This window comes from Barbatula barbatula, assembly GCF_947034865.1.
Source record: "Barbatula barbatula genome assembly, chromosome: 4".
Classification (NCBI taxonomy): domain Eukaryota; kingdom Metazoa; phylum Chordata; class Actinopteri; order Cypriniformes; family Nemacheilidae; genus Barbatula; species Barbatula barbatula.
Window position 1 is genome coordinate 6,269,088 of NC_136768.1, and position 26,423 is coordinate 6,295,510.

The 26,423-nt window shown below is 39.2% G+C and overlaps 1 protein-coding gene across 1 annotated transcript; it reads left to right on the forward strand.

Annotated features, from left to right (window-relative positions):
* The first annotated feature begins 769 nt into the window (after positions 1-769).
* Positions 770-26,059, forward strand: abcc9 (ATP-binding cassette, sub-family C (CFTR/MRP), member 9). Its single transcript, XM_079453928.1, has 39 exons — positions 770-894; positions 1,274-1,440; positions 2,088-2,259; positions 2,604-2,745; positions 2,886-3,007; positions 3,150-3,316; positions 3,430-3,672; positions 3,858-4,034; positions 4,625-4,795; positions 5,495-5,650; positions 5,762-5,896; positions 5,978-6,140; positions 6,276-6,316; positions 6,418-6,560; positions 6,756-6,870; positions 8,488-8,589; positions 10,134-10,206; positions 10,518-10,623; positions 13,325-13,426; positions 14,226-14,310; positions 14,516-14,596; positions 15,069-15,206; positions 15,567-15,692; positions 15,774-15,873; positions 15,958-16,238; positions 16,329-16,480; positions 16,580-16,649; positions 16,914-17,071; positions 17,273-17,365; positions 17,694-17,796; positions 17,894-17,995; positions 18,117-18,237; positions 19,422-19,552; positions 20,102-20,180; positions 20,935-21,043; positions 21,903-22,006; positions 22,247-22,380; positions 22,668-22,730; positions 23,781-26,059. Exons 3-39 carry the CDS (start codon positions 2,112-2,114, stop codon positions 23,916-23,918), a joined length of 4,674 nt encoding a protein of 1,557 aa, XP_079310054.1. The 5' UTR covers positions 770-894; positions 1,274-1,440; positions 2,088-2,111; the 3' UTR covers positions 23,919-26,059.
* The last annotated feature ends 364 nt before the right edge of the window (positions 26,060-26,423 follow it).

Sequence of the window (26,423 nt, forward strand, 5' to 3'; positions counted from 1 at the left end):
ACATACACACGTACACACGCACCCATAAACCTCATGCAACCCCAGTGCTTCTTCAACCTCTCACACACACCCTCACTTCCCCCAGTCGTGCACGCTCGTGCACCCTATGGCAGTTCTCATCACACTTCGGTCTTTAAACCATCTGTGACCCTTGTGTCTGGTCCCTCTGGAGGGGAGGTTCTGCTTCCCATGAAGTCCTAACATCGGTCAATTAGTATCCGACAGTAAAACCAGTTAAGGTTCTGAAATGTCCTTGCTATGAATCAATAAATCAATAATGATTTCAAAGTCCCATAGTCCTTAGTAAGGTTAATTTGTGTGACCCAATCTAAAACATGAACAAAGGGAATCAACAAATTTGATGAGGACGTATAGCTTTCAGAATTGGGAATCATCTGTCTCAAAGAGGTTATATTTTGAGGCTCAAATAGAAATGCATGGCTGCGAATACAATGCAGAATAACCGATTTCTTTCTGACAAAGGGTCCAGAACCTAAAAACAAAACATTTTAAGAAATGATGCCATTTGTGCATCATTGTCAGATATTACGCGTTACGCATGCTTCTGTTTTATTTAATATACAGAAACGGTATTTAATACGCTTTCGTTTAGTGCGTAATATTATGCACGTGCCACTAAACAACACCTTTTTATTGTTATTATAATCCGAGTGTTCAGCATGATCCCGTTATTCTTGAAGTGACCTACATCTGACGAGATGGGATCGTGCACCGGCATCCCTCCTTTATATCTGACGCCATAGCAACGCCGAAGGATACGCGCTTTCTTCACAACCACAAGGACACCGAGATTCTGTCGGGTTTATTGTCTAACCGGGGCAGTTTATTACATGCATTCGTCAAGTCGTCTTCCTTTCAACCGAGTTTTTTAAGGTAAGTGTGTATTTATCTTGATGCATTACAATCTACATTCATATAAATAGCGCAACGCACCTAAAGCGTTAATCATTGCTTTATGGCTTCTGTGTTTTAATCGCATCATTTGCACGTATGTTAAATAAAACGACTCATAGTTGTATTCACTAACTGATACTTGGGATAGAAATGCTGCATTGTAACAAAACAATATGTCTATATATTATGTATCTAAACAATATTGTCAAATGAAATTCTTTTGGAGAGGTAGTGTTACTTATATTAGTAGACTAGAATACAAAAATAAATAAAAAGATGACAATAAATGTGGACATCATATGACCCGGCAACATGGTTTTCAAACACATAATGTGAGCGTCGATGTCTATTTTCTCAGTGCGTCCATGCCAACATTCTTGTTCAAGTTTGGAAATCCGATCCAAGAGAGCAGAGAGACCATGAACAGCTGATACACCGCAGCTAAAAATAATATTGCCTGTGAATTACTGTCCCCAGCTCCAGGTAACGGGCATGAAAACTTGCTAAAGAAGGGACATCGCTGCGGTAAGTGATTGCTTTACATTTATAAATCACTTTCGCCTTCTATTAATGCGCATTTTCCGGCCATCCTTCACGTAGACAACATTTGATAGATAGCCTACTGCGTGCTGAGGGTTTGGACCAGTTTTCTGAGTGGGAGGTATCTAATAATAATAATAATGACGAATTTGTGAGATGTGTGAATAATTATTACACTAGTGCATTTAAGGCTTTACTTTTAATTCACTTATTTCATATCACCCAGGGCTCCATATTGACAACAAATAGCTTGAGGATATCATTTATTTCCTCCACTCTCTCTCCTAAACAAGAAATTATATAAAAAACGTAGGTGAATAAATTGGCTCTGAGGCAAGACCAGGCACTGTCCCAAAAGGGGGTTTGTTTATCTGGCTGTTATACTGATTGGAGGCACAGGATCAATGTAGTCAAATACTTGATCAAATCTTAGTCAATAATACTTACAGGAAGACAGCTTTCGTTACTGTCAGCTTGTGCTCAAAACAGACATTTTGCACGTTGAACTCAGTTGACTGTTATAAAAGCATGCTTGTTTAAAAAAATAAAAACTACAGTTAACTGCAGATAGCATCAGAAATCCACTATCCCAACTAACACCCTTGCCTGCCTGTTTTTTTTATCATTCCCAGGCTCCTTTAGCCCGATCAATAGACATGGGCTTGTCTTTCTGCGGAAACGACACGGATAGCCAAGCCTACAGCGTGGAAAAGGGAGTTTTGGGCAATGGCTGCTTCGTGGACGCCCTTAACCTCGTCCCACATGTGTTTCTCCTCTTTATCACGTTCCCTATTCTTTTTATTGGTATGAATCCATGAACATGCATTGACATGCATGAATATTGATGCAGGTTGAAAGTGTGGGTTGTCATATTCACAGTTCAGAATCTCCAATTATACTGTAATAGACTCCAACGTTTCACAATTTTTAAATCTTTTTGCAAACCATGTAATGTCGGCTCTTTTCCTCATTTAATTATCGAAAGCGCTTGTTAACTAAATATTATACAAATTATTTATGAAAATACTGTTGGCACCATAATGTAATTGTTTCATTCTCACAGTCAAAGCTGGGTCGTGTGGTTCAAAAAATGGATTTGAATTAAAGAATATATTTAATAATATTTATATATGTGTTTGTGAGTCTAGGCTGGGGTAGCCAGAGTTCAAAGGTGCAGATCCACCATAACACCTGGCTGCACTTTCCGGGGCACAACCTCCGCTGGATCCTTACCTTCACATTGTTGTTTGTGCATGTGTGCGAGATCGCCGAGGGAATCGTCTCCAACACGTAAGCCTCAGCACACATACTGAAATACACAGCCTTAGATTTTTCCACAGTGATAGTTAGACCCACCCCATTAGATCTTATTCAAAATGGGTAATGCACTATAAAACATTGATGTTTTGTGTGTGAATGACTCACCGTAGGCAAATGGAGTCAAATCACCTGCATCTCTTCATGCCAGCATTGATGGGCTTCATAGCAGCCACTACATCAATCGTTTATTATCACAATATAGAAACAGCCAATTTCCCCAAACTGCTGCTGGGTAAGTCATTGATGGTCTCATTATGCGAAAATGATGCTGGCAATTTATTTGGACATCAGATATTGCTGTTGCTTTTAAGTTTCTTCCTTGTAAAAAAGTATGAGAATGAGGCTCATGAGCCAATCAAAATTCCTTCTCACAGCTTTATTCATATACTGGATTCTGGCTTTCATCACCAAGATGATAAAGTTGTGGAAATTTGCGGAGGCGAGTTTGGGAGTGCAGGATCTTCGTTTCTGTATCATAGCTCTGCTGGTGATTCTGTACGGCCTGCTCATGGCTGTCGAGATCAACGTCATCAGAGTCAGGGTAGGTTCATCTGGGGTCAGAAGGTAAAAGTTTATAGACTTTCATACAGGTCTTTTTTATCAGGGTAACTGCATTAATGTGACCCGTACCTCTCTTGTCCATCTTATCTTCAGAAGTACGTGTTCTTTGCAAACCCCCAGAGGGTAAAACCACCTGAAGACTTGCAGGACCTCGGCGTCCGATTCCTCCAGCCCTTTGTTAACCTCCTGTCCAAAGCAACATACTGGTGGATGAACCCGCTGATCATTGGAGCCCACAAGAGACCCATTGAGTTGAAGAAGATTGGCAAGCTGCCTATCGCAATGAGGGCCCTGACCAACTATTTGTCTTTGAAGGACGCCTATGAGGAACAGAAGGTATGTAGAGATGACCACAGGTTTAACAGTAACTTTATTTTCTGTACAGCATGACTGACGTAGTTTACATATTTCTTATAGGAACAAATATTGTAGTCGTACGTTTTTAATGGTGATGTTCATGGAGTTCTACAGAATTGAAAAGTCTCACCGGTATCTCATTTCTTGACACATTCTGACAGCAGAACACAGATGACCCAGAGAAATCCCCTTCCATCTGGAGGTCCATGTACCGGGCGTTCGGACGGCCCATCCTCCTCAGCAGCACCTTCCGGTACATGGCTGACCTGCTGGGTTTCGCCGGGCCACTTTGCATTTCTGGAATTGTGAAACACCTTAATAGCACAACAGAAATTGATAAGGCAAACATTTCATTTTATAAGCTGTATATTAAATGTCTAATGTATTTCAAATGGCTGTGACTGTGTCGCATCAGCACTTCTGCAATCAGTTCGGACACATAAACCGCTTGTCTTCAGAACTGTATCTCAATACGGCAGGTTAGGGTTTATGATATCTCATTCATAGCACAGTCTTGTGTCAGACTTGTGTCTGGTGTTTGCTAATTGTACTATACATTTTTTCTGATTATAAATGTGACATCCTTCTTCTATTTTGACTTGCTGTTTATCACTTCCTGTATGATGTCACAGAGGCGTCATTGCTCTTAACAGGACACCCGTATGTCATCGCCCGGAGAGATGAAAGCTGTTATTAGATTTCACAGAGTATGCTTGGGTGACCATGATGTCATGTGCTTTTGGTTATTAACACTCTTAATAGGTTTAGATAAGAATGGATTCATGGACGTATTCAGTGACAGAAAACTCTGATTAAGCACAATAGAAAATCAACTTATTGAAAAATACTCACTTCCTCACACACAAACACACACATATGCCTGTACTGTATGCCAAATGGGTTTAATGTATTATGTGTGTTGATCTGTCAGACAGGGAACTTGACTTTAGGAGTTTACTTCATGTCTTCCACTAAGCTACTGCAGAATACGTCTGTTTTGGCCGTCCTGCTATTCCTGGCGCTCGTGCTGCAGAGAACATTCCTACAGGCCTCCTACTATGTCACCATAGAAACCGGCATTAACCTGCGCGGGGCGCTGCTTGTAAGTTCTGGAGAGTTTACTTTAAGTCAAACATGGACTAAGTTATTGAAATTTAATATGCAGCTACCTTCACTGTTCTTGACGTTTTTATTTAACAGGAAAGAACACAAATTCTAACCTTATTTGGATGGAAGGCATCATTTATTTCGGATTATTCTCATCTTTTTTTAACTATACTACTCCATTGCATTCTGTTATATTCAACTGCCTATTTGATTCTGTTCTGTTCAATTGCTCTGCTTTATTCTGTTCTATTACTTTCTTCTATTTGATCTGCTCTGTTCCACTTCATTGCTCTGTCTATTACACTGCTCTGCTTCAACTTTATTCTATTTTATTCTATTCCGTTGCTCTGCTTCAACTCTATTTTATTCTATTTGTCTAGTCTAGTCTAGTCTGTTTTTATATGTTCTGGTCAGACACAAATTGATGATTTCAAACATTTGGTAAACATTAAGATTATTTTGGAAAAGACTGTATGAAGACTTTGATGTTCTCTCAGTTGTATATGTGTTCATCTGTCTGTCACCAAAATGTTGATTTGAGAAAACTGATGATTCCTTCATTCCTAAAAGCTCCTTTCGGGACTCCTTTAGAGGATTTATTTTATCTTGAATGAATTTACTGTAATAATTACCAGCAATCCATTTTAGCACTGAAGGTTTGTGGGATGATGTACACGTTGGTTCTGTTCCACAGGCCATGATTTACAATAAAATTTTGCGCCTCTCAACCTCAAACATGTCCATGGGGGAGATGACCCTGGGCCAGATCAACAACCTGGTTGCCATAGAGACTAATCAGCTCATGTGGTTTCTCTTCTTATGTCCTAACCTGTGGGCCATGCCAGTTCAGGTAATTGCATGCTTCTCTCTAAAAAGAATGCAGCCGAAGGAGCTAAATCAATTGCATTTATTTACTAAAGCAATCATGTCTTGAGTCATTATATTGTATTTCTTTTTAAAGATCATTATGGGAGTGATTCTTCTCTATTATTTGTTGGGTGAAAGTGCCATAATAGGGGCCGGGGTCATTCTGCTCTTGGCCCCGGTTCAATACCTCGTCGCCACCAAGCTGGCAGACACACAGAAGAGCACGCTGGTGAGCTTCACTTACACCTTGGCAAAATCTGTATATGCTTGTTGTCAACACACTATAGGTCTTGACTTGTTATTTTCTTAGGACTACTCGACAGACCGTCTTAAAAAGACAACAGAGATTTTAAAGGGAATAAAGCTCCTGAAGCTCTATGCGTGGGAGAACATCTTCTGTGATAGTGTGGAGGAGACCCGAGAAAAAGAGCTTACCAGTCTCAAGACTTTTGCCCTCTACACTTCAATGTCCAGTACGATAGGCTCCTCCCCTTCCACGCGTCCCACCCACCTCATAGACACTTTACCCTTGACATAATGTAATTTATTCATCTTAAATGACTGTTAACAACTAATATTTTTTGTTCTGTTTCTCTTTTTCTCATCAGTATTTATGAATGCAGCCATCCCCATTGCTGCAGTGTTAGCGGTAAGTGATTGATTTGCAGAGGTCTTTTTCAAACTAATTTACTCTCTTTACGTGCATGTATACTAAACATTACCTTGAGCTTCTTGTTTGCTTGCTTATAGACATTTGTCACACACGCCTATATTGAAGAAGAAAGGCTTAGTCCGGCAAAGGCGTTTGCCTCTTTGGCTCTGTTCCATATCCTGGTTACTCCGCTTTTTCTTCTGTCTACGGTGGTCAGGTTTGCCGTCAAGGCCTTGGTCAGGTACATGACTATTTACTTATTTTATACTTCTATGACATTCTTTTATAATTGTATATATACTGTATTGGCAGGTTTTACATTGAATTCATAAAGTGCTTGTGATATTGTACTGTAAAAGTGTTGTAGTGTTCAGTGTAAATACAGTGTGTATGAGTGTGTGTGCAGTGTATTGATTGTTGTGCTTCCCCCCTGCAGCGTGCAGAAGCTTGGCGAGTTCCTTCAGAGCGACGAGATTGGAGATGACAGCTGGAGAAATGGAGATATGTCCATGCCTCTGGAGTCTGGGAAGAAATACAAATACCCCGGAGATGTGAGTGCTCACATACAGATTTGCACCTTAAGACATTCCAAAACACTTACAGCCAAAGGCTGTTCCATACACGTAGGATTAAGGTGTTCTTTGCTTTTAAAGGCCCAGACAGAAAAAAAGAACTACTCTACAATCGGTCAGAGGTAAAGAATATGGCAATATATTCTTAATTTCGTATTACGACAATTGCTTAAAAATACGTCTTGATTTGGGTGAGAAGCTCGGTCACCCGGGAGGAGCTCGGAGTAGAGCCGCTGCTCCTCCACATCGAGAGGGGTCAGCTGAGGTGGCTTGGGCATCTGTTACGGATGCCTACTGGACGCCTTCCCCGGAAGGTGCTCCGGGCCCGTCCGACCGGGAGGAGACCCCGGGGAAGACCTAGGACACGCTGGTGGGACTATGTCTCCCGGCTGGCCTGGGAACGCCTCGGTGTCCCCCCGGAAGAGCTGGAGGAAGTGTCTCGGGTGAGGGATGTCTGGGCATCTCTGCTTAGACTGCTGCCCCCGCGACCCGGCCCCGGATAAGCGGTAGAAAATGGATGGATGGACGTCTTGATTTGCCCATATTGAATAAAGCATGAAACAGTGTTTTTTTCTGAAGGATAGTGCAAGAATGTTCTTTAAATGGTCTTTAGTCTCTTTAGATATTATGTTGATAAACTAGGCCCGTCCATGGCCCTTTAACCAAAAATGTGAAACAAACCAATTGCTGTGTTTATACTTTGTAGAAAAACTTAGGAAGCATAAACTGTAAACTTCTGAACAGAGCTAAAATCTGGAACTCAATTAATTTGCAGCATCAGGAGCAGTTGTGTAAATAAAAAAATCTGCATAAATCAAATACATTCAGATTGAGATTTAAGCTTGACGTCATTACATTCTGTAACCCCCAAATAACAGCAAACGTGATACTCAACACGGTCGTGCCTCTAGAGGAGACTCTCCACATTTAGAGGACTGAAACGGGAGCCGGTCATTCAGAATAGCTGAGATCTCATATATGTGTTGAAAAAGAACCGGTTTCTCCGGTCAGCATTGTGGCACTCATCTGTTTTTTAGAGAGAGAGACAGGGCTATAACTATCTGTCCCTAGGGGCGAGCTGGAACTAGGACTGGGAGAAAGGGAAATCGAGGTTGAAACACTGAGGATGGAAAGATTTAATATGGCGGTGAAGAAGGACGGAAGGAAGGAAATCTTAGGATCTTGGGTTTGGACAGGGAGATGATGTCGAGCAAATCGGGTTGGAGAGTAGGAGAGGGAACTCAAGTTCCTTGTTTTAAGATATGTGGGGATTTATGACCCTAAAGGAATAGCTGAAATAAAACTTCCTTAATAAATATTTACGAATGCCAATAATTGTGTATGAATCAAATATGTTGAATATACAGTACCAAAATCAAACATGGCATCGATGGTGCAGGTTGGATGTCAATATTGTTTTATTGTGCCAATCACATTAAACTGATATTGACAGGTTAGGAATAATATAAACCTTCAAAACATAAATGACAAATGTTACATTTTTGGCATACTATCCCTTTAATTTCATAGCAACAATTTTTAACTGCCATATGATGCTTCTTGCTTTAACAGTTTTTCTCATTTCGATCATAATAGACGAAGGCGATAAACAGGAAGGGACGGTATCAGATGGATAACTACGAGCAGCCCATGCGCAGGCAGCTGCGGCCCTCAGAGACCGAGGACGTCGCTGTACAGGTCAGACGCTACTTCTAGAAAACTTCCATCAGCACTTCTTATTTCTCACTCACAGACACAGAGCACATGGTAGAGTTCGAGAGCTCAAGATCTGCATGTTCTCATTCAGATGCCAATAACCTTCTGGTCACAGCCAATAAATGTTTAACTCCTTTTGTGCCTGAGAAAGTAGTGCAAAAAGTTTAAACCAGGGTCGGCCAAGACCACTGAGTTGAATTTAAATCGGCCATGTCCCACAGGATGTTGAAGTGATTGACAAGAAGAGGAACTGCTGTAATTTATTGGACAGTTTTATATACATGTAACTAACTTCACTTCACTTTGAAGAGTTTTGGGTAAAAATTAAAGATTAAAGAAAGACTGAACATATTTAAGACATTTCAATTAAACACTTTAAAAAACCTTTATTATATAATTTATTGGGCTGTCAAACGATTAACAGTCTATGCACTGTGCATATTTAAATTGTAAAGACATTTTAAATTATATAGAAATATATTTTTATATATTCTTAAATATATGCATCTATGTGTATGTCTCTATAAATACGAAATGAATATGCACAATAACACAAACATTTATTCTGGATGCGATTAATCGTGTGACAGCCATAATTATTCTTATTTTAATATAATCTTAATTATATTTTTAGACTAATGCTCTCAGAAATTAATTGATTAAAAACTAAAATTTCTTTGAATTTCACCAACTTATTTTACTTTCTTAAACTCAAATTATGAATCCTGTTTCTCTCTTCAATTTAATATAGAGTGAAGAATTGAAATGGATCAGCTAATAGTACACAACCCTGACTCCACACACACACACACACACACACACACACACACACGTTTGTCCCTTTCTCAGCTGATTTAAAAAACCCATATGGAGTTTGTTTTAGTTCTTTGACATGGCTTTAGTTAAAAGTGTTCTGGGTTTAGCTTTCCTCTAAAGGCACTTCGGGATTCTCACGAGAAGGAAAACTCAAAAAATCAGAAGGACACTAATTTATTGTTTGTTTTATTGGTTTCTCCTCGGTTTCTTTGTCCCTGGAGAGTTTACTTCCTTTGCCATCCCTCTGGACTACACTAGCCTCTTAGCTAATGAGCCTAGTAGCTAAACACACACATGCATTGTGTTAAACTTCATGGAATCTCCCACACTGACCCACAGTCATATCCGCTCAGGCCGATATGAATATGACCTAATCTACACTGACATTTACACTCCTTCACCTCAGTCATTCACAGCCATTCCTCCCATTTCTACCCTCTCTCTCTTTTTCTTTTCTTCTCACAGATGTTTACAATGTTTTTTTTTCCGTATTTTGTTCAGTTTTACTGTACTATAATTGGACGGGAGTGTGATTGTTGTGGTAAATAAATATTGGAAATTTAGAATTTAAAACATATCCGGAAGACAGAAGTCACATGCGTGAGCAGAGATTAAACAACCATTGATCAGTGCCGCTGCCGTTTTGTCTCCATCTTTATAATGTGTTTGGTTTGTGTATGAGTTTTTTATTGCTTGAATGTCTTGTCAAGGTTAATGATGGGTACTTCACGTGGGGAAGCAGTTTGTCTACGCTGTTGGATATCAACATCAGAATCCCTACAGGTACACCGCTTTAACACACAAGAATCGGTTTAGTACAGTTAATAGCATTGCTGCAGCTTTTTACAATGTGTCTAGCTTTGCACGTGGGTAACATCACCCAACACACATATGGAGGAGACAACATTTATGTTTATAAATATATGTAACATAGACTTATTCCCTTTCAATTTATTTCATTTTAAAAATGACGTTTTTTGTTTAATAATTCCAAAGTGAACATGGGCTGTATCCTTCTGCAGTCATCCCTGCTCCCACAGGGGCAAAACTGGTCTGTGTAAAACAGTATTTACCCATCTCGTTGGCCTCTTTAGGTCAGCTGACAATGATCGTGGGCCAGGTAGGCTGTGGGAAATCATCTCTGTTGTTAGCCATGCTTGGGGAAATGCAGAACATCAGCGGAAAAGTCTACTGGAGCAAGTGAGAGAAAATTTACCCATAATTTGATATTTGCATACTGTATACATGTAGAATTTTGCAATAGTCAAAATTCATGATTTATGACTTGTACGTTGCATTGAAACTGAACATAATGAGGCGCCGTAAACAAAAACTGACCTTTCCTGGTTTTCTGATCCCTAAAGCCCTTTTGAATGTTTTGTTTATGTTTGTGTACCGGAAAACAGGGGTGTACATGTGCATTCCAGATCCATCAGATGTTAATCAAAGCCTTATCTGTATGAAAACACATGTATGGAAATTGTCTGCCGTCTGTTCCAGAATCCAGATGCTTTTGCTGCCGTGTATGTACCATAGTGTGCATACATGGGCCGTCTTGTGCTTTTCCATGTGTGTGTGTTTAGACCCCCTTCCCTCCCCAATGGATCCATTCATTACTCCCAAACCATGTGTTTCCCCCCCATTTCATATCTTTTCTGTTGTCTGTCATTTCCAAATGCTTTTGTTTATCTGTGACCATTTCCATCTATCAGCATGTGGTGGAGACGGTCTCTGATTAGCATTTGTTAGCAAAGCCAAGCAGATCAACATCTAAATATCTAGTTGGGTTTTTCAGGATTGCCGAAAAAAAATTACTGCAAATTGGAAAAATACTTTCTTACAATCTAAATTGTCCAATGACTCAAGTTTTCCTGACACAGCTGTCATTGCAAACAATGCAGGGAATGTTAGTAGGTCTCCAATTCCACGTTCTCTAATGGCAATGGCATTACTCCACATCCACACATGTTTTTACTAAACCGATGACCAAAGACCAAAGACCTGTTTACCTCAAATCACAATTCAGCTCATCTGCTGTTTAACGTGAGTGGGGTGTGTCAGTGTTATTACAGAACAGCATGTCCTGCCGGACTGTTTACTAATTCTGGTGACGTGTGAATGTCTTTGTTTCTCTGTATTCTCTCCCCACTGTTGCGTTCAATCAGACTGCCTGATTGTGAGATACACCTCGATGGGAACATAAGGTATTTCGCCAGGAGTCTTTACATTCTTACATGCTACAAAGCAAAGCAGCACGAGACTTTTAACATATAAGTGACTTTTTTATTAGTGTAGTCTGTTTTTAATTCAGCCAGGGTACTCTATTGCTTTTAGACATTCGTGTTGATGGGTATTTGACAAATATATCGTTAATGTGTTCTATGGTTGCGACATCAAAAATGTTGACAAAACTAACAATGAACAAAAATGACCCTTTTATTTTATAGACCAATGATATAACAGTTTGTTTTCTGAACTTTTGCTATGTCGCACCATAGGTTGTCTTTGTCAACTACCCAAATATATATTTATCAAAACAATTCTACAATATTTGGCAACACACAAGTTTGTCTTTGTTCATTCAGTAGCTAAAAATGAATAATACTTCTTAAGCATTTGTAAATCTTAGTTCATGGCATTTTAGCATTTACTAATACATTTAAAAAAAACTAAGTTGATGCACAAATGAACTAACACAAACAATTGTATTGAGTTAAACTAACATTGACAAAAATGTATAAATGCTGAAACACTATTGTTCATTGTTAGTTTATGTTAGCTAATGCATTTTCTAATTTTAACAAATTCAACCTTATAAGATAAATGCTAACTTACTATATCTAACGATAATTTAAGTATTACATGATGTTGTACTTTTAATTGTTCTTGAAGGGACAGTTCACCCAAAAATTATAATACTGTCATTGTTCACAAACTCCGTTGTTCCAAATCTGTGTGCATTTTTTGAAAGAAAGCAAGAAAGAAAGAAGGACACACAAACTCTTTTAACAGTTGTGCAGTGACCCCCTTCATGACCATCCATACATTCCCCTCAGGACCCCCTGCATTTCTTCTTAACCCACTTTCCTCCTCCTCTACTCATTGAACATGGATATATACAGGGTTGTGTGCTTTGTGCGGTTTGTGAGTTGTATTCACCACTCTTCTTGTCATCGCACGGTGTGTTCTCCACAGATATTAATTTCAATCACTATTTAATGATGCTTGGGCATCATGAAGGAAAATCACAACAGACTTTAATCTGTTTAGTCTAACGAAGAGACCATTCTAAATATTGTTTATCTTCGTTATTAAAGCTGAAGGTATACGGAACTGAAAAATTGAGAATGCCACACAAGATTCACCTTGTTTTAATCTTATACTTGATATGAGACTATCTTTTATAGCTCAAAATATTGGGGATCTCTTTACCAAATGTATTCACTTGAGTCACACAAACAGAGCTATTAAACTGGGATTAAAAATGATCATTAATTGACAGAACCAACTCTGCTCCACTACATTTAATCTCAGATATTTAGTGTTTTGTGCCCCTTGAATGTGCATTTTGACATCTTCATCCAACATCTCCATTGGTCTAATTTGTTCCTTGCTTGCTTTCTTCTCTCTCTCTCTCTCTGTCTCTCTGTCTCTTTGTCTCTCTCTTTGTCTCTCTCTCTCTCTCTCTCTGTCTCTTTGTCTCTCTCTGTCTCTTTGTCTCTCTCTCTCTCTCTCTCTCTCTCTCTCTCTCTCTCTCTCTCTCTCTCTCTCTCTCTCTCTCTCTCTCTCTCTCTCTCTCTCGCTCTCTCGCTCTCTCGCTCTCTCGCTCTCTCGCTCTCTCGCTCTCTCGCTCTCTCCTCTCTCGCTCTCTCTCTCGCTCTCTCGCTCTCTCGCTCTCTAGTAAAAACAGGTACTCTGTGGCCTATGCAGCCCAAAAATCGTGGCTGCTCAATGCCACTGTTGAGAACAATATTACATTTGGAAGTCCTTTCAACAAACAGAGGTAATGTTAAAGATTTGTCATGATAGTTTGTAGTTTTCTTTATAATTATTATCATAAATTATCATTGTAGCGAGGTAGGCGCTGCCGACGCCCGGATTGACTCCCCGGGGGGAGGAGTAGGTACAGTCTCGGTGATGCCCCCCGGCCTGTAAGGGGCGATGGGGCTATGTGGGAAGGAAGGAGACGGGAACCGGCGAACATAAAATAACTTTTAAATAATAAAAATCAAACGTAAATAAACAAAGCCGGCAACCCCCTCACGAGCGACTGGCGGCGACACACACAAACCATAACAAATGTCGGGACCCAGTCCTCTCTCACTGACAGTCCGGTCACTCGTCCTCTTACGCTCCCCAATTTCCTCTGTGATACGAGACCGGTGCGCATCCCGGCTCTCGTCCCACCTACCTCGCTACAATCATAATTTAAGCCAAATTGTTTGGAAAGTTTGAAAACCTTACTGTTACTTTGGCACCACTTTGAGTTCACTTTCTAATTTAAAGGGATAGCTCACCCATAAATGTTACTTCTGTCATCAAATATCTTCTTTTGTGTTCTGCAAAAAGAAAGTCATACAGGTTTGAAATGACATAAGAGTGAGAAAATGATAAAAATAATTAAACTATCCCTTTAAAATGTTTACACTGGTAAAGACTAGACTTCAACTCAACACAACTCTCTGTGGAGCTCCAGGTCATAAACGATTTAGGTTTTAACCCCCTTGAGAGCCCATTCAGGATTCCTAGATTTGGTTTTGACTTAACATTATTATATTTTAAACTTTGAATCTATTGTGCAGATATAAAGCGGTGATTGATGCCTGCTCGCTTCAACCTGATATTGACCTCCTTCCTTTTGGAGACCAGACCGAAATCGGAGAACGGGTAAGATGGAACAAGAGAGAGAGGGTCTTGTCATTTCTCTGACTTTCAGTAACTCACTGTTTCTGGGCATGAGACCAGCTATCTGACCTCAGCTGCTGTAATACTAATCCAATAAAGATCTGTTTTAGAGACTACTAGAGTGTTGCATGTCGTCAGAGACGAAAGCTTTTGATTTACATTTGTACGTGTACGTGTAATCCTACAGGGCATTAATCTCAGCGGCGGTCAGAGACAACGCATCTGTGTGGCCAGAGCGCTCTACCAGAAGACCAACATTGTTTTCCTGGTATGAATGTGTGGAGTAGTGTCACATACTCATATAGTCCTGATAGTGTCATACCTCCACCCTACACACACCCTGTCTCTTTCCGAATGATGTGCCACACATCTGATATGTTTGTGCATGATGACCACAGTCTTAAATTTGATTTGGGAGGTACACCCAGATAAGATTTCTTAACCCACATGTTGTAACCCGTGTTGTGACAGTAAGAGCGAAAACACAAAATAATGTTTAAGGGTTATTATCAGATTACTGTACGTTAAAAACACGCCCTTCTGGTCCGAAACAAAATTAATCTCATTCCTATAATAATTCCTTGGACTGACGTTGTGTCTCACTTCTTAGGAAGTCATAGGGTTCAATTTAGCGTCATTTAAGTGTGATCCTTAAAAAAATGACTGTTTGTCATTTTGTCATGAAAACTGTTTCGGATTGAATCCAGATTTTAACCCTTTAATTTGGATTTGGGTGATAGGATGATCCATTCTCTGCTTTGGACATCCACCTCAGCGACCATCTGATGCAGGAAGGAATTCTGACGTTTTTACAGGACGACAAGAGGACAGTGGTTCTGGTCACACACAAGCTGCAGTATCTCATCCATGCCGACTGGGTAACTAATGGTTTTGATCTGATGACTTTTAAAGATGTTGAAAATTTGGGCAAAAGCCTAGTGCTTTATTTTGGTTTTCCTACTGTTCATTTCTTATTTGTAGTTTAGCTTTGTCCTTGACTTTTGAAATGCTAAATTTGTAGAATTACCAAATCCTTGTATTTAAAAACGGAAATGGCTACTGTCAGAACTTTAGATTGTCTCAAAATAAAACCTGAATGAACATTTAAAAAAAAAGAGTGCTCAGCTCTCTCTGTCTATGAGATGTTATATAGATCAAAACTGTGATCTGTGATCAGAACTGTGTTTCGGGAGGAAATTGAATTTGTCATATTAACCATAATGACTTTACATTGGTAGATAATAGCCATGAAGGATGGATCTGTTCTGAGAGAGGGGACATTAAAGGACATTCAGACTCATGATGTGGAACTCTATGAGCATTGGAAGACCCTAATGAATCGACAAGACCAAGAACTAGAGAAGGTCTGTCTCCCTCCTGACAATTCACATTGCTTCATAGTGACAGAGGCAAATTTCGTGTGTGTGAATGTAACTGTGTTTTAGGAGACTGAACTGGAGAGTCAGACCACCTTGGAGAGGAAGAGCTTGAGAAGAGCCTTTTATTCAAGAGATGCGAAGAACCAGATTGACGATGACGATGAAGGTGGTGGATTTATGTTCAATCATTTTTCCCTATTACAGCTTCACAAGTAAACAGGTTTATTTATTCAACATTTTTATTCCATAGAGGAGGAAGTAGAGGAAGATGAAGACGACAACATGTCCACCACCACAAGCCGGCGTTCGAAGATCCCGTGGAGGATGTGCTGGCGTTACCTGTCCTCAGGCGGTTTCCTCATGGTCTTCCTGATGGTGTCCTCCAAACTGGCCAAGCACTCCGTTATGGTGGCCATCGACTACTGGTTAGCAGCCTGGACGTCCTCCAACCAGCGTAATGAAACTTTTGTCGATTCGTTTGCCAACTCAACCAACTACACACAGAACTACGATGCCACACAGAACACAGAGGTGAAGCATAGCTGGAAATGGCAAATTGAAATGTCTGTCATGTTGTGCTGCAACAAGCAATGGTAAAGTAAATCTGTTTGCGGTTTACAGCATCGCTCATATGTGCCGGTATTTATAATCCTGTGCGGGGCGGCGATTGTCCTCTGCCTCATCACTTCCTTAACTGTTGAGTTTTTGGGTGTGGCTGCTGCTACCAACCTCCATCATGATCTGCTCAACAAGATCATTCACGCTCCCATCAGGTATAAACACAAAGAAACCAGCTTTGGTTTGTTTTTACAAAATTCACTTTATGCTGAAATTGACTCAACTTTGTCTTTCTTTCGTAATCTACCGTGTAGATTTTTTGATATCACCCCGCTGGGACAAATCCTAAATCGTTTCTCAGCGGACACCAACATTATTGATCAGGTGAGAAAAAACCCACAAAGAATGTGTTTCTTTTTATTTAAGAGTTCATGGTTTGGACCATAAAAGATGTTTTTTGGGTGTACGCACCAAGAAACCGCATTTGAGTCAGCAGGAGTATGGGGACCAGGGGTAAGGTTCTCATAGACAACAGTTAAATTTGTCATTAGCTTAACAGATACAGTCCAACTCTATTCAACATGAATGTATTAATGAGATCAGAAATGTGGCACACATGTGCTAATATCTCTCTCTCTCTCTCCACAGCACATTCCCCCAACGCTGGAGTCTCTCACCCGGTCCACGCTCCTGTGTCTCTCTGCCATTGGGATCATTGCTTTTGTGACCCCGACCTTTCTCATTGCACTTGTGCCTCTTGCTGTGGCCTTCTACTTCATTCAGAAGTACTTCAGGGTCGCTTCCAGGTAAATTGAGTCATTGCGATGCAATGTCTAATGGCAGTCGACCACATTATCAGCAGCCTGGTCTTTGAAACTATAGTAATCTGTTACTATATTTTTTACACTCAGATTGAAACATTAAGCAAACTTTTGTGATTATCTTTCTAATTTGTGCTCAGTTACCGTCGTGCTCAATGTAATATCTCTTATTATTATCTTCCACAGAGATCTCCAAGATCTGGACGATTCCACTCAGCTGCCTCTCCTCTGTCATTTCTCCGAGACCGCGGAAGGTCTTACCACTATTAGAGCATTCAGGTCAGTGCATTGAGGCTCTTTGAAGAAGCACGTGGCTCTTTGAATAAACCGCTCTCTTTCGCTCTCTCTGTTAACATTCCTCTAGAAGGCAATGTGCCCACTTTTGCAGACCCAAACAAAGGCATATCAATTAAATCTAATGTATTTCTCTGTGATACTATCCATGCGGTCTTGTGTTGGTCTGTCTCAAACGGTTCAAAGCCAGTTCTTATAAACACGTCACGCTTGTACACCCTTTCTTGACTTAAGTAATCCAACGATACATATTAAAAGCTTAAGCTTTTGTTGACGTGTCGAACAGTCATGCATTAAGTACTATTTCTTGCAGACATGAGGCTCGCTTCAAGCAGAGGATGTTGGAGCTGACCGACACCAACAACACCGCGTACCTCTTTCTCTCTGCTGCCAACCGGTGGCTGGAGGTCAGAACTGTAAGTGAAGCTAAATAGTATTTTTAAAACATGATGTATTTAGGTCATTTATTACATGATGGTGGATTTCACTGTATCATTTGTGTGTTCCTGTCAGGATTATCTGGGTGCCGTGGTTGTCCTCACGGCTGCAGTGGCGGCTATCTGGTCCTCATCTCAATCTGGTCTGGTTGGACTGGGTCTAACATACGCCCTCACTGTGAGTTATCAAACTTAAACTAAAAAGTTTAAACTCAAAGTTTAATTGAACTCAGAGGTAGTGAGGCAGATCTCTATTACTCTCCAAGCTTTTAGGAGTTGACGTTCTGTTTTGTTTTAAGGTGACAAACTACCTGAACTGGGTGGTGAGGAATCTGGCAGACCTCGAGGTCCAGATGGCGGCTGTAAAGAAGGTCAACAGTTTTCTGAGCACAGATTCTGAAAACTATGAGGGATCCATGGGTAATACTGTATATTCTTTTGTTCTATTGTTTAAAACGTTGTTAAACTTATTCAGTGTCTAAAGACGTTTTTGGAAAGACATGCTAACCTAAAAGCACAGATTAGTGGCTTCACGTTTATTTCAAACAAGTAGAAAGAATGGATGAACAAGATTACTCCTTTCCTCCAAACGAGGTGAATTTCAGGTCAAGGACAGAGCGACCTGACACAAACCACCGAGAGTGCTGTAAAAGGATGTTAAAACATCTCTGGAGAGGAAGCAACACAGGAGAAGTTCCTTATAAAGTCTTGATGTTGTGTCTCTTTAAAATTCTTTAGAAGTAAAAACATACCTCAGATGATTTGTTCTTGGTAGTGTTTCGTGAGGAATGCTTGAGTTTGTACAGTAATCTAATATTTTGGATCTTTGCAAAGAACAGCTTGGGACCCTGTTGAAATGTATTTTTCTCAAATTGCTTTTTGTTGAGTCTTATTGCTTATTTGATAAACAATTAAAGAGATGACATTTGTGAGATCCTACTTTGTTTTCTCCTCAGTGACATTATGGAAAGCTTGACTTGAAGGTTGTCAGCATGAGACTAAACTTTGGCATTTTGACACCAAATATAGTATTGTTAATTGTTGTTGTTAAAGTGCTCACTTGTAATGGTCTAGGCTTCTTGTTGCTTTTGATCTATGATCATTTGCTGGCTACAGTTAAAGTACTTCAGCTCACAAAGACAAATGCTGGGATTTAAATCACTGGATTATCCACACACAGATATATCAGAGAATAGGACCCCAACAGCAGGGGCCTAAACTGTTCAGTGTGTGACTCCATTTCATCCACCAAATACACATAGTTTCGATAACTTTTTATATCATTTTATTTTTAATGAACATAATTCATTTTATTTAAAAAAGTTTGACATTTGTGTTATCTCCTCTCTTCCTGTTGCTTTATTCAAGTGTGACTGTAAACCAATTTTTATCCAAAATCATGCTTGACTGCAGTCAACATGAAATGGTGAAAAACAGTAAAACAAAACATTCAATGAGGTGGGAATTTAATCTATTGGGAAATTACTGGAAAGTAAAATAAATGTACATCCATCCTTTGAGGAACATCCAGATCTATGCCTGTAAAAAAGTTTCATTTGCTGGCTAGCTCATCATTATTCTCCTGTGTTTTTGTATGATCTCAGATGTCTCACAGGTACCAGAAGACTGGCCGCAGCATGGCGAGATAAAGATCCAAGACCTGTGTGTACGTTACGACCCCATGCTGAAACCCGTCCTCAAACAAGTTAACGCCCACATCAACCCTGGGCAGAAGGTATGAAACAATTCTTAAAAATCGGAATACCTTTAAACCAAATCATAAATCAATTACATCAATTAAAATATAGATCAATTCATGTGATTTTTATTTGGGTTGTATGCCCCTGCAGATCACAGCTGTACAAATGTAACACTCAGTTGTGGTTTTGTCACATTGGTGTTTATTTTGTCATTGCCTGGTCAAACCACAGTTCTTTGCTGCTGAACGCTGAACAAATACAGGTTGCATAAAACAAATCTTTTGATTTTTAGACTCTAAAATCTTTACAATATTATGAACACTTTGCATTTATTTTCTTTGTCAGTTTCTCATTTTTAATATTCGTCCAAATTTGTTCCCAATATATAACATGAATTACAATAGAACAGTAGGACGGCACAAACGGCTTCTCATTGTGACATGATAAATTGTAACTGTCTTCACTAGTTTGTATAATTGAGAAGAACAGCAGCAGCCCTGAGCGTGTTTATAAAAGTGCAATCTGAAAATGTCACGCTGTGTTGAGCTCTTACTTTCTGCCCTCTCCGTCTCATTGACATTTAGGTGGGCATCTGTGGTAGAACGGGCAGTGGAAAGTCATCACTGTCTCTGGCGTTCTTCAATATGGTGGATGTTTTCGAAGGTAGGGTCTTTCCCCTATGCATATTCCAAGCCATCCTTATAAACAACAGTGGGTCATAAAGTGTGCTGTCTCAATAGAATGTATTTCCCAGATAAATGTTTTATTGTGGACTACATTAAGTATCTTAAGATGAGATGGAAACACATAAAAAATGATTAATACAGCAGCTATTTTTAATTCCCTTAACTGTTCGCCAGCATGCAGAATCATTTGTTTCTTCGTCCTTGTTTTTGTCTGTTGTACATATGGTTACAGTCACTTTGACAAGCGGCCGTGATGTCATACAATAAGCCGGCAAGTCTTGATGATATTGTCAGTATTTTTTCTTGGCTTTTTAAAGACAAAGATACGGCCAAGATATCATATTATCCAGCGTGCAACTTTGTATTTCTCTCATGCACGTAGTCTAAATAAATCTTCAGCCAAATCAAACAGCGCACGCTGCTTTTGTGCAGAAGAGCACGGCTCTATGATATGTTTTAAATCAAGAGTGGACAAAGTGCACAGGCCTCTCATCGCCGTGTCCATATAAAGGTAAAATGGAAATTTTGCAAGCTATGTTTGGGCTTGAGCTATCCACTAAGGACCAGTGTGTATTAAAGTCAAGTTATTGTAAACTGACTTTAACATCTGAAACAAAAAACCTTCTGTGATTTTTTTAGATTTTGATGGAAGCTTAAGAATATTAAATGCGATGCTTGGTATGTTAAATATGCATGTCATGTTTTTTAAGTGGGTCTTTTTATTGCATTAGGAAAAATTGTCATTGATGGCATTGACATCTGCAAACTACCGCTGCAAACTCTGAGATCTCGTCTTTCAATCATCCTGCAGGATCCTGTGCTGTTTAGCGGCTCTATCCGGTAAACAAACATCCACACTCATCCACGCATACAGACACTCAATTAACAGTCCCAAAACTGTTGACAATCTAATGACACATTTTAGCATTTCAGTTATTAACAAACTAAATGTTGTTTTTTAAATAACAGAGAAGGACAGAGAATTTTCAGGATATTACTAACATGTACTTGCACACTGTTTGTGCTCAGCTGACCTAAACAGACAATAAACAATCACTTCCTGCCTGACATTTATAATCAGAAGTTCAACATAAACAGTTTTTTACACAGAAATCCCACATGAAACTAAAATAGTGGAATTTCCATTTAATTTGCATTGCATAATCTTGCTTTTTCATAATAAGATCTTATTCTTAAAAGTGTCTTGGGGTATTTATTTCATTGGATATTTAATATGTAGCTACAAGTGTTTTCAGCTTAAACATGCTTGAACTTCTCACGGATACTTCTCAGTGTCATGTTTGTTGCTGAAGACAGAGCGCATATGGGGTTTGTTTAAAGGGGCCTCTAGAGGATGTAAAATAAAATAAAACCGAACCGTCATCACAAGTCGTCTGGGAATGGTTTTGAGCGAGCTGTTGCCATGATGATGTTTATATGGAGATCATTGGTCCCGAGAGACTTTGCCTAGTATGGCATGTGCAACAATCTCTGTGATGCACATACAGTCTCGAGTTATCAGTGCAACACTGCTTGTATTGGTTGAAAATTGAAAAGCCATAAAATGAGCTATATTATAATATAATTAGTTAAATAAGTACATTATGACAATAAATACATAAATATACAAAAAGATTTTGAAATACTGTTGGTTGTGTATGTTTGCATATGTACATAAACAGTCTTTATATTTCCACAGATTAAATCTCGATCCAGAGCGCACTTGCACCGACGACAGGCTTTGGGAAGCCTTGGAAATCGCCCAGTTAAAGAATATGGTTAAAGCCCTCCCAGGAGGATTGGGTAAGCCTGACAATTTCCAACTGTCCAACTGTTATCAGAACCGCTTGAAAACATTGACTCCATAATGTCAGTCACCTCATAATTTTGATGCTTAATTCTCTAGTGAAACAAAATTCTGGATTTTTGCCGTGGCTTTGTTTTTGCTTACGCTTTTGACCTTTTCTATGATGACCTAAGCATTCAGGATTGTTTTGTGATCAGCTATAAAGCATCATGCCCTATGGGTCTGCTTTTCTCCAGACGCTGTGGTAACAGAAGGAGGCGAGAACTTTAGCGTGGGGCAGAGACAGCTGTTTTGTCTAGCACGGGCCTTTGTCCGCAAGAGCAGCATCTTAATTATGGATGAGGCGACAGCTTCTATCGACATGGCTACGGTACGACCTCTTATGTTGTTCAACGGTTAAACTTGGTGTAAGATTAATGAAACCAGGATGTTCAAGACAAAAAAATTATATTTATATGCAGTGGTTGAAAAAAATGAGTGCTGGAGCACCCTGGAACCTTTTTTGGAATAATGTTCATTGATGAATTGTACACGGAAGGATGAGAAACGTGTTCATTTCGAAGAATAAAAGCATTATTCGTGTTGGCAGTTGTATGAACAAGAACTGACATTGCTTAAAATCTTACTAAAACATACTTTGTGGGACAAATTCAACAGGAAAACATTCTTCAGAAGGTTGTGATGACTGCGTTTGCTGACCGGACGGTTGTCACCATAGCTGTAAGTTACCCTATATCAACCTTTTCTTAGCGTTCTTTAAACAAACAGAAACAAAGCTAGATTTTGAAGGGATACGGACTTTTTACTTGTCGGGCTTGGACATTTGCCTACTCTTCATCTTATCTTTATTAAAATCTTCTTTCGATCATCTTAATGTAAACCTCTTTGCCGAACCATATTGGCTCCAAAGAAGCATTCAGCAAATTGTTATTTGCTCTCTTTGCATTGTGTTATTCTTAACAGCTTTTACTTAAAACGGTTTCACAGAACAAGCTAAGAATTAGCTTTGTAAGAACGCATGCTCTTTGTTTCCACTTTTCACCAATTTTCTTCTAACCCTCCCATCTTTTTCTCTAACATCTCTCTTTTTCTTTGCATCCCCCTGTCTCTCTTCCACCATGACACAGCACCTGGTGTCCTCCATCTTGGAGGCGGAGCAGGTGCTGGTGTTCTCCTCTGGAAATCTGGTAGAATGCGACAGCGCTGCTAATCTCTTGAAGCAGGAGGACAGCGTCTTTCGCCTTTTAGTCCAGACGCACAAGTAGGCGTCCTCTGGCTCCACCCATTGCACCCACAACCTTGCACATTGGTTGGTAATCAAATCAGCTCCCTGTGTGTGTGTGTGTGTGTGTGTGTGTGTGTGTGTGTGTGTGTGTGTGTGCGCGCGCGCGCGTGTTTGTCATTATAGATTTGAATTAATACGAATTTCAGTGGACTGTGCAAATAGTAAAGTATTTATTTCCATCTAGCCAATGGTGTTATGATAAAGCAGCCAAGGTATTACATATTGTATGTAAAAGCCCCAGATAGCTGCACCTGCAAGTGTTCGTATCCTAGAAAGGTTTGAGAAAGCCAATGTAATATTTACCCAAGATGGTCTTTATTGTACAAAGCAGCTGTAGTGAATAGAGCAACCAATTCCAAAAGTTCAAGAATAAACATTTAAGTGATGTAAAAATATTGAACATAAATTTTGTTCCACGACAAATAAGACTTAACTAAGACACGACTTGTCTCACGAACCTGCCTGATTGTGCGTGTTTTCCGCAGCATCGTGTTCACACTATCCTGACAGCTGATCTGGTCATCGTGATGAAGCGAGGAAACATCATGGAGAACGGGAGACCAGAGATTCTCATGGAACAGGAAGACAGCATGTTCGCCTCCTTCGTCAAAGCGGACATGTAATGTCACTCATCTCCGTCACCATAACCAGTTCATGCATCACCATGTTTGGCCTTATACAAACGCGGCAGCCTTTTTTGCCTGTACGTTGGTACGAGCACTGGAGAGGACTAACCTACGGATGAACTCTTGAACACTTTTACATGAAACCTAAACACAGTATTGGAACTTTTTTAGCCTTTTGTTACTTTTACACTCTTTTAGTATTTTTTTTTGACGTGCAGTCATAAGCGCATTGGCAGTAAGCATTTACCTACTGTTTTGACTAGTACCGACACTGTACAGAGGATGTCTATCCTTCTAAGGTCCGACACTCTTCAGATCTGTCTGTCTGAGGTGCATTGCTGATACATATGTAGAAAAGGACGAATCAAGCCTTCTCTCCGAATTCTGGGAAGGAATTGTGGGCCCTCACAACGTCTGTCAAATATAACCAAATGTGTTATTAATATACACCCGATATGCAAAGCAATTGTATTGTATACTTTTTATTTTATTCATCTTATGCCATTACTAATCCAAAAACAATTTATTGCTTTACTTTGGATTGTGTGGTGTCTTTTTTTGCACAGTCGATGGCCTTATTTTTGTTACTTTTCATTCAATGCATTTGTGGCTACCTACACTCTTAAAAAAGGTGCTTCAAAAGGTTCTTTGTTGCCATAGAAGAACCTTTTGGTTCCATTAAGAATCTTTAACATCCAAAGAACCTTTCTGTTTTACAAAAGTTGTTTCTTTGTTTTTCAGATTAGAAAAAGTAAGAAAGAGATGTGGAACCACAAATGGTTCTTCTAGGCATCGCTGAGAAGAACCTTTTAAGCACCTTACATAAAAAAGTGTAGAGAAAAAACTGTCCAGGTCATTTTATCCTGAAATTTAAACCTTTTTAAACATTATTAAAAAAAAATTATTTATCAGGAAAATAAACCCTAAGGTCCCTTAAAGTTTTTTTGCATTGTTTTGCATTTTAGCAAGACATTTTATAATGTATTCTAATGTCATTCTAATTTAATATGTTTTATATAAATTTGTAATTAAACAGGCTTTATTGTCTTTATATTTTTATTATCATTATTATATTTTATTTTGGGGTGAAATATGACCTAGATATATTATTGTTTAAAATATTTTTCATTGCATGGCTTGCAAAATCTAGTCTGGATAGGTTTCTATTATTAAGTCTAAAGTTTCAAGTAAAAGTCGTTTAAAAATCATTCCAAACCCTGCGTCATTCTTACCACCTCATTCTATGAAATTGTGTTATTGATGTCATAGTCCGCGATATATTGTACACATAACCAGCCTCGTTTCTCTCATCTTCCTTTAATGGCGTGTCAGTGTGTACTTAACCATCTTCTTTTGCACCTTTTAACCTACAGCTTTCTTTATTCTAACGCTCTCTTTCTGAAACAGTCGCTGTCAAGCATGAGACTTTGTACAAACAGTACAGTGACGCATTGAAGTGTTTGCGTTTCACAAATCTTTAGATGCTTCTTGTCACAGACAGTGTTTCTGTGAATATTTGCAGTGTGCTGTGATGTCACTTGAGTGGTGATATTCCAGTAACCTGTTAATACAGCCGCGTGCGTAAAACTGCGGCTGACAGCTTCACACACTCGGCTGGTGAGACAGAACAGAACGTAACGACTGCAAGCCAACACAGAGATGGATATTTGAGTCAGACCTTTCTTCAAATAATTTCTCCAGTTGATTTTTTAAGTTACACATTAACACAAGCCTACATGTCAGGAAAGAGTTTTTTCAGAGGAAAAAAAAACTTTCCCGGAATGCTGTGACACTGTTTATATAAAAATGTCTCTCAGGCACTCCTGTCTCTCTGGTCTCTGTTCTACGGCAATTGTACATTTTCAATAAATAATGCAATAAAATGACAGCTTAAGAAAGATTTCCTTGAAAGTACTCGAGACTTGACTTGAACAAAGGCTTATAAAAGTATCAGAGCAAAAGCACCACATTTCATGTCATGTCAAAGGCGGAATATGTTTGTATTTGTTACTGCTTTTTTTAGGCATATTGCATGTTGGTCATGACAGTTTATAAATGTACATATGTAATTAATGTGGCATTTACATCTGCCTAACTTTTCTACACATGAGCTGAAAATAAAATTGCTTTGTGTGTTTATTTGTTTTCCATTATTCATTTCAATGTTATCAGTGGCATGTAGCTTACAATAATCCTTCTTCGCACGTATTAAAAGGGGTTTTGAGGGATGTCTGAGAAACAGCATTAACAGACACATATTCTCTAGAACAAAACTCTTCGAAATAAATTGCTGCACAGCGCCCTCTAATGAATTCTTTAAATTGTAATCTATAAATCAGGGAAGACTTGAAGTCTGTTAAATTCCAATACACACAAGTCTATATTTAAAAAACATTCTAGAATAAAATATAATATATGTATATACACATATTTAATACGTATACATTTTAACTTAGCTATCTAAACTACATAAAAGTCTTCTGTTACCATTACATTTACATC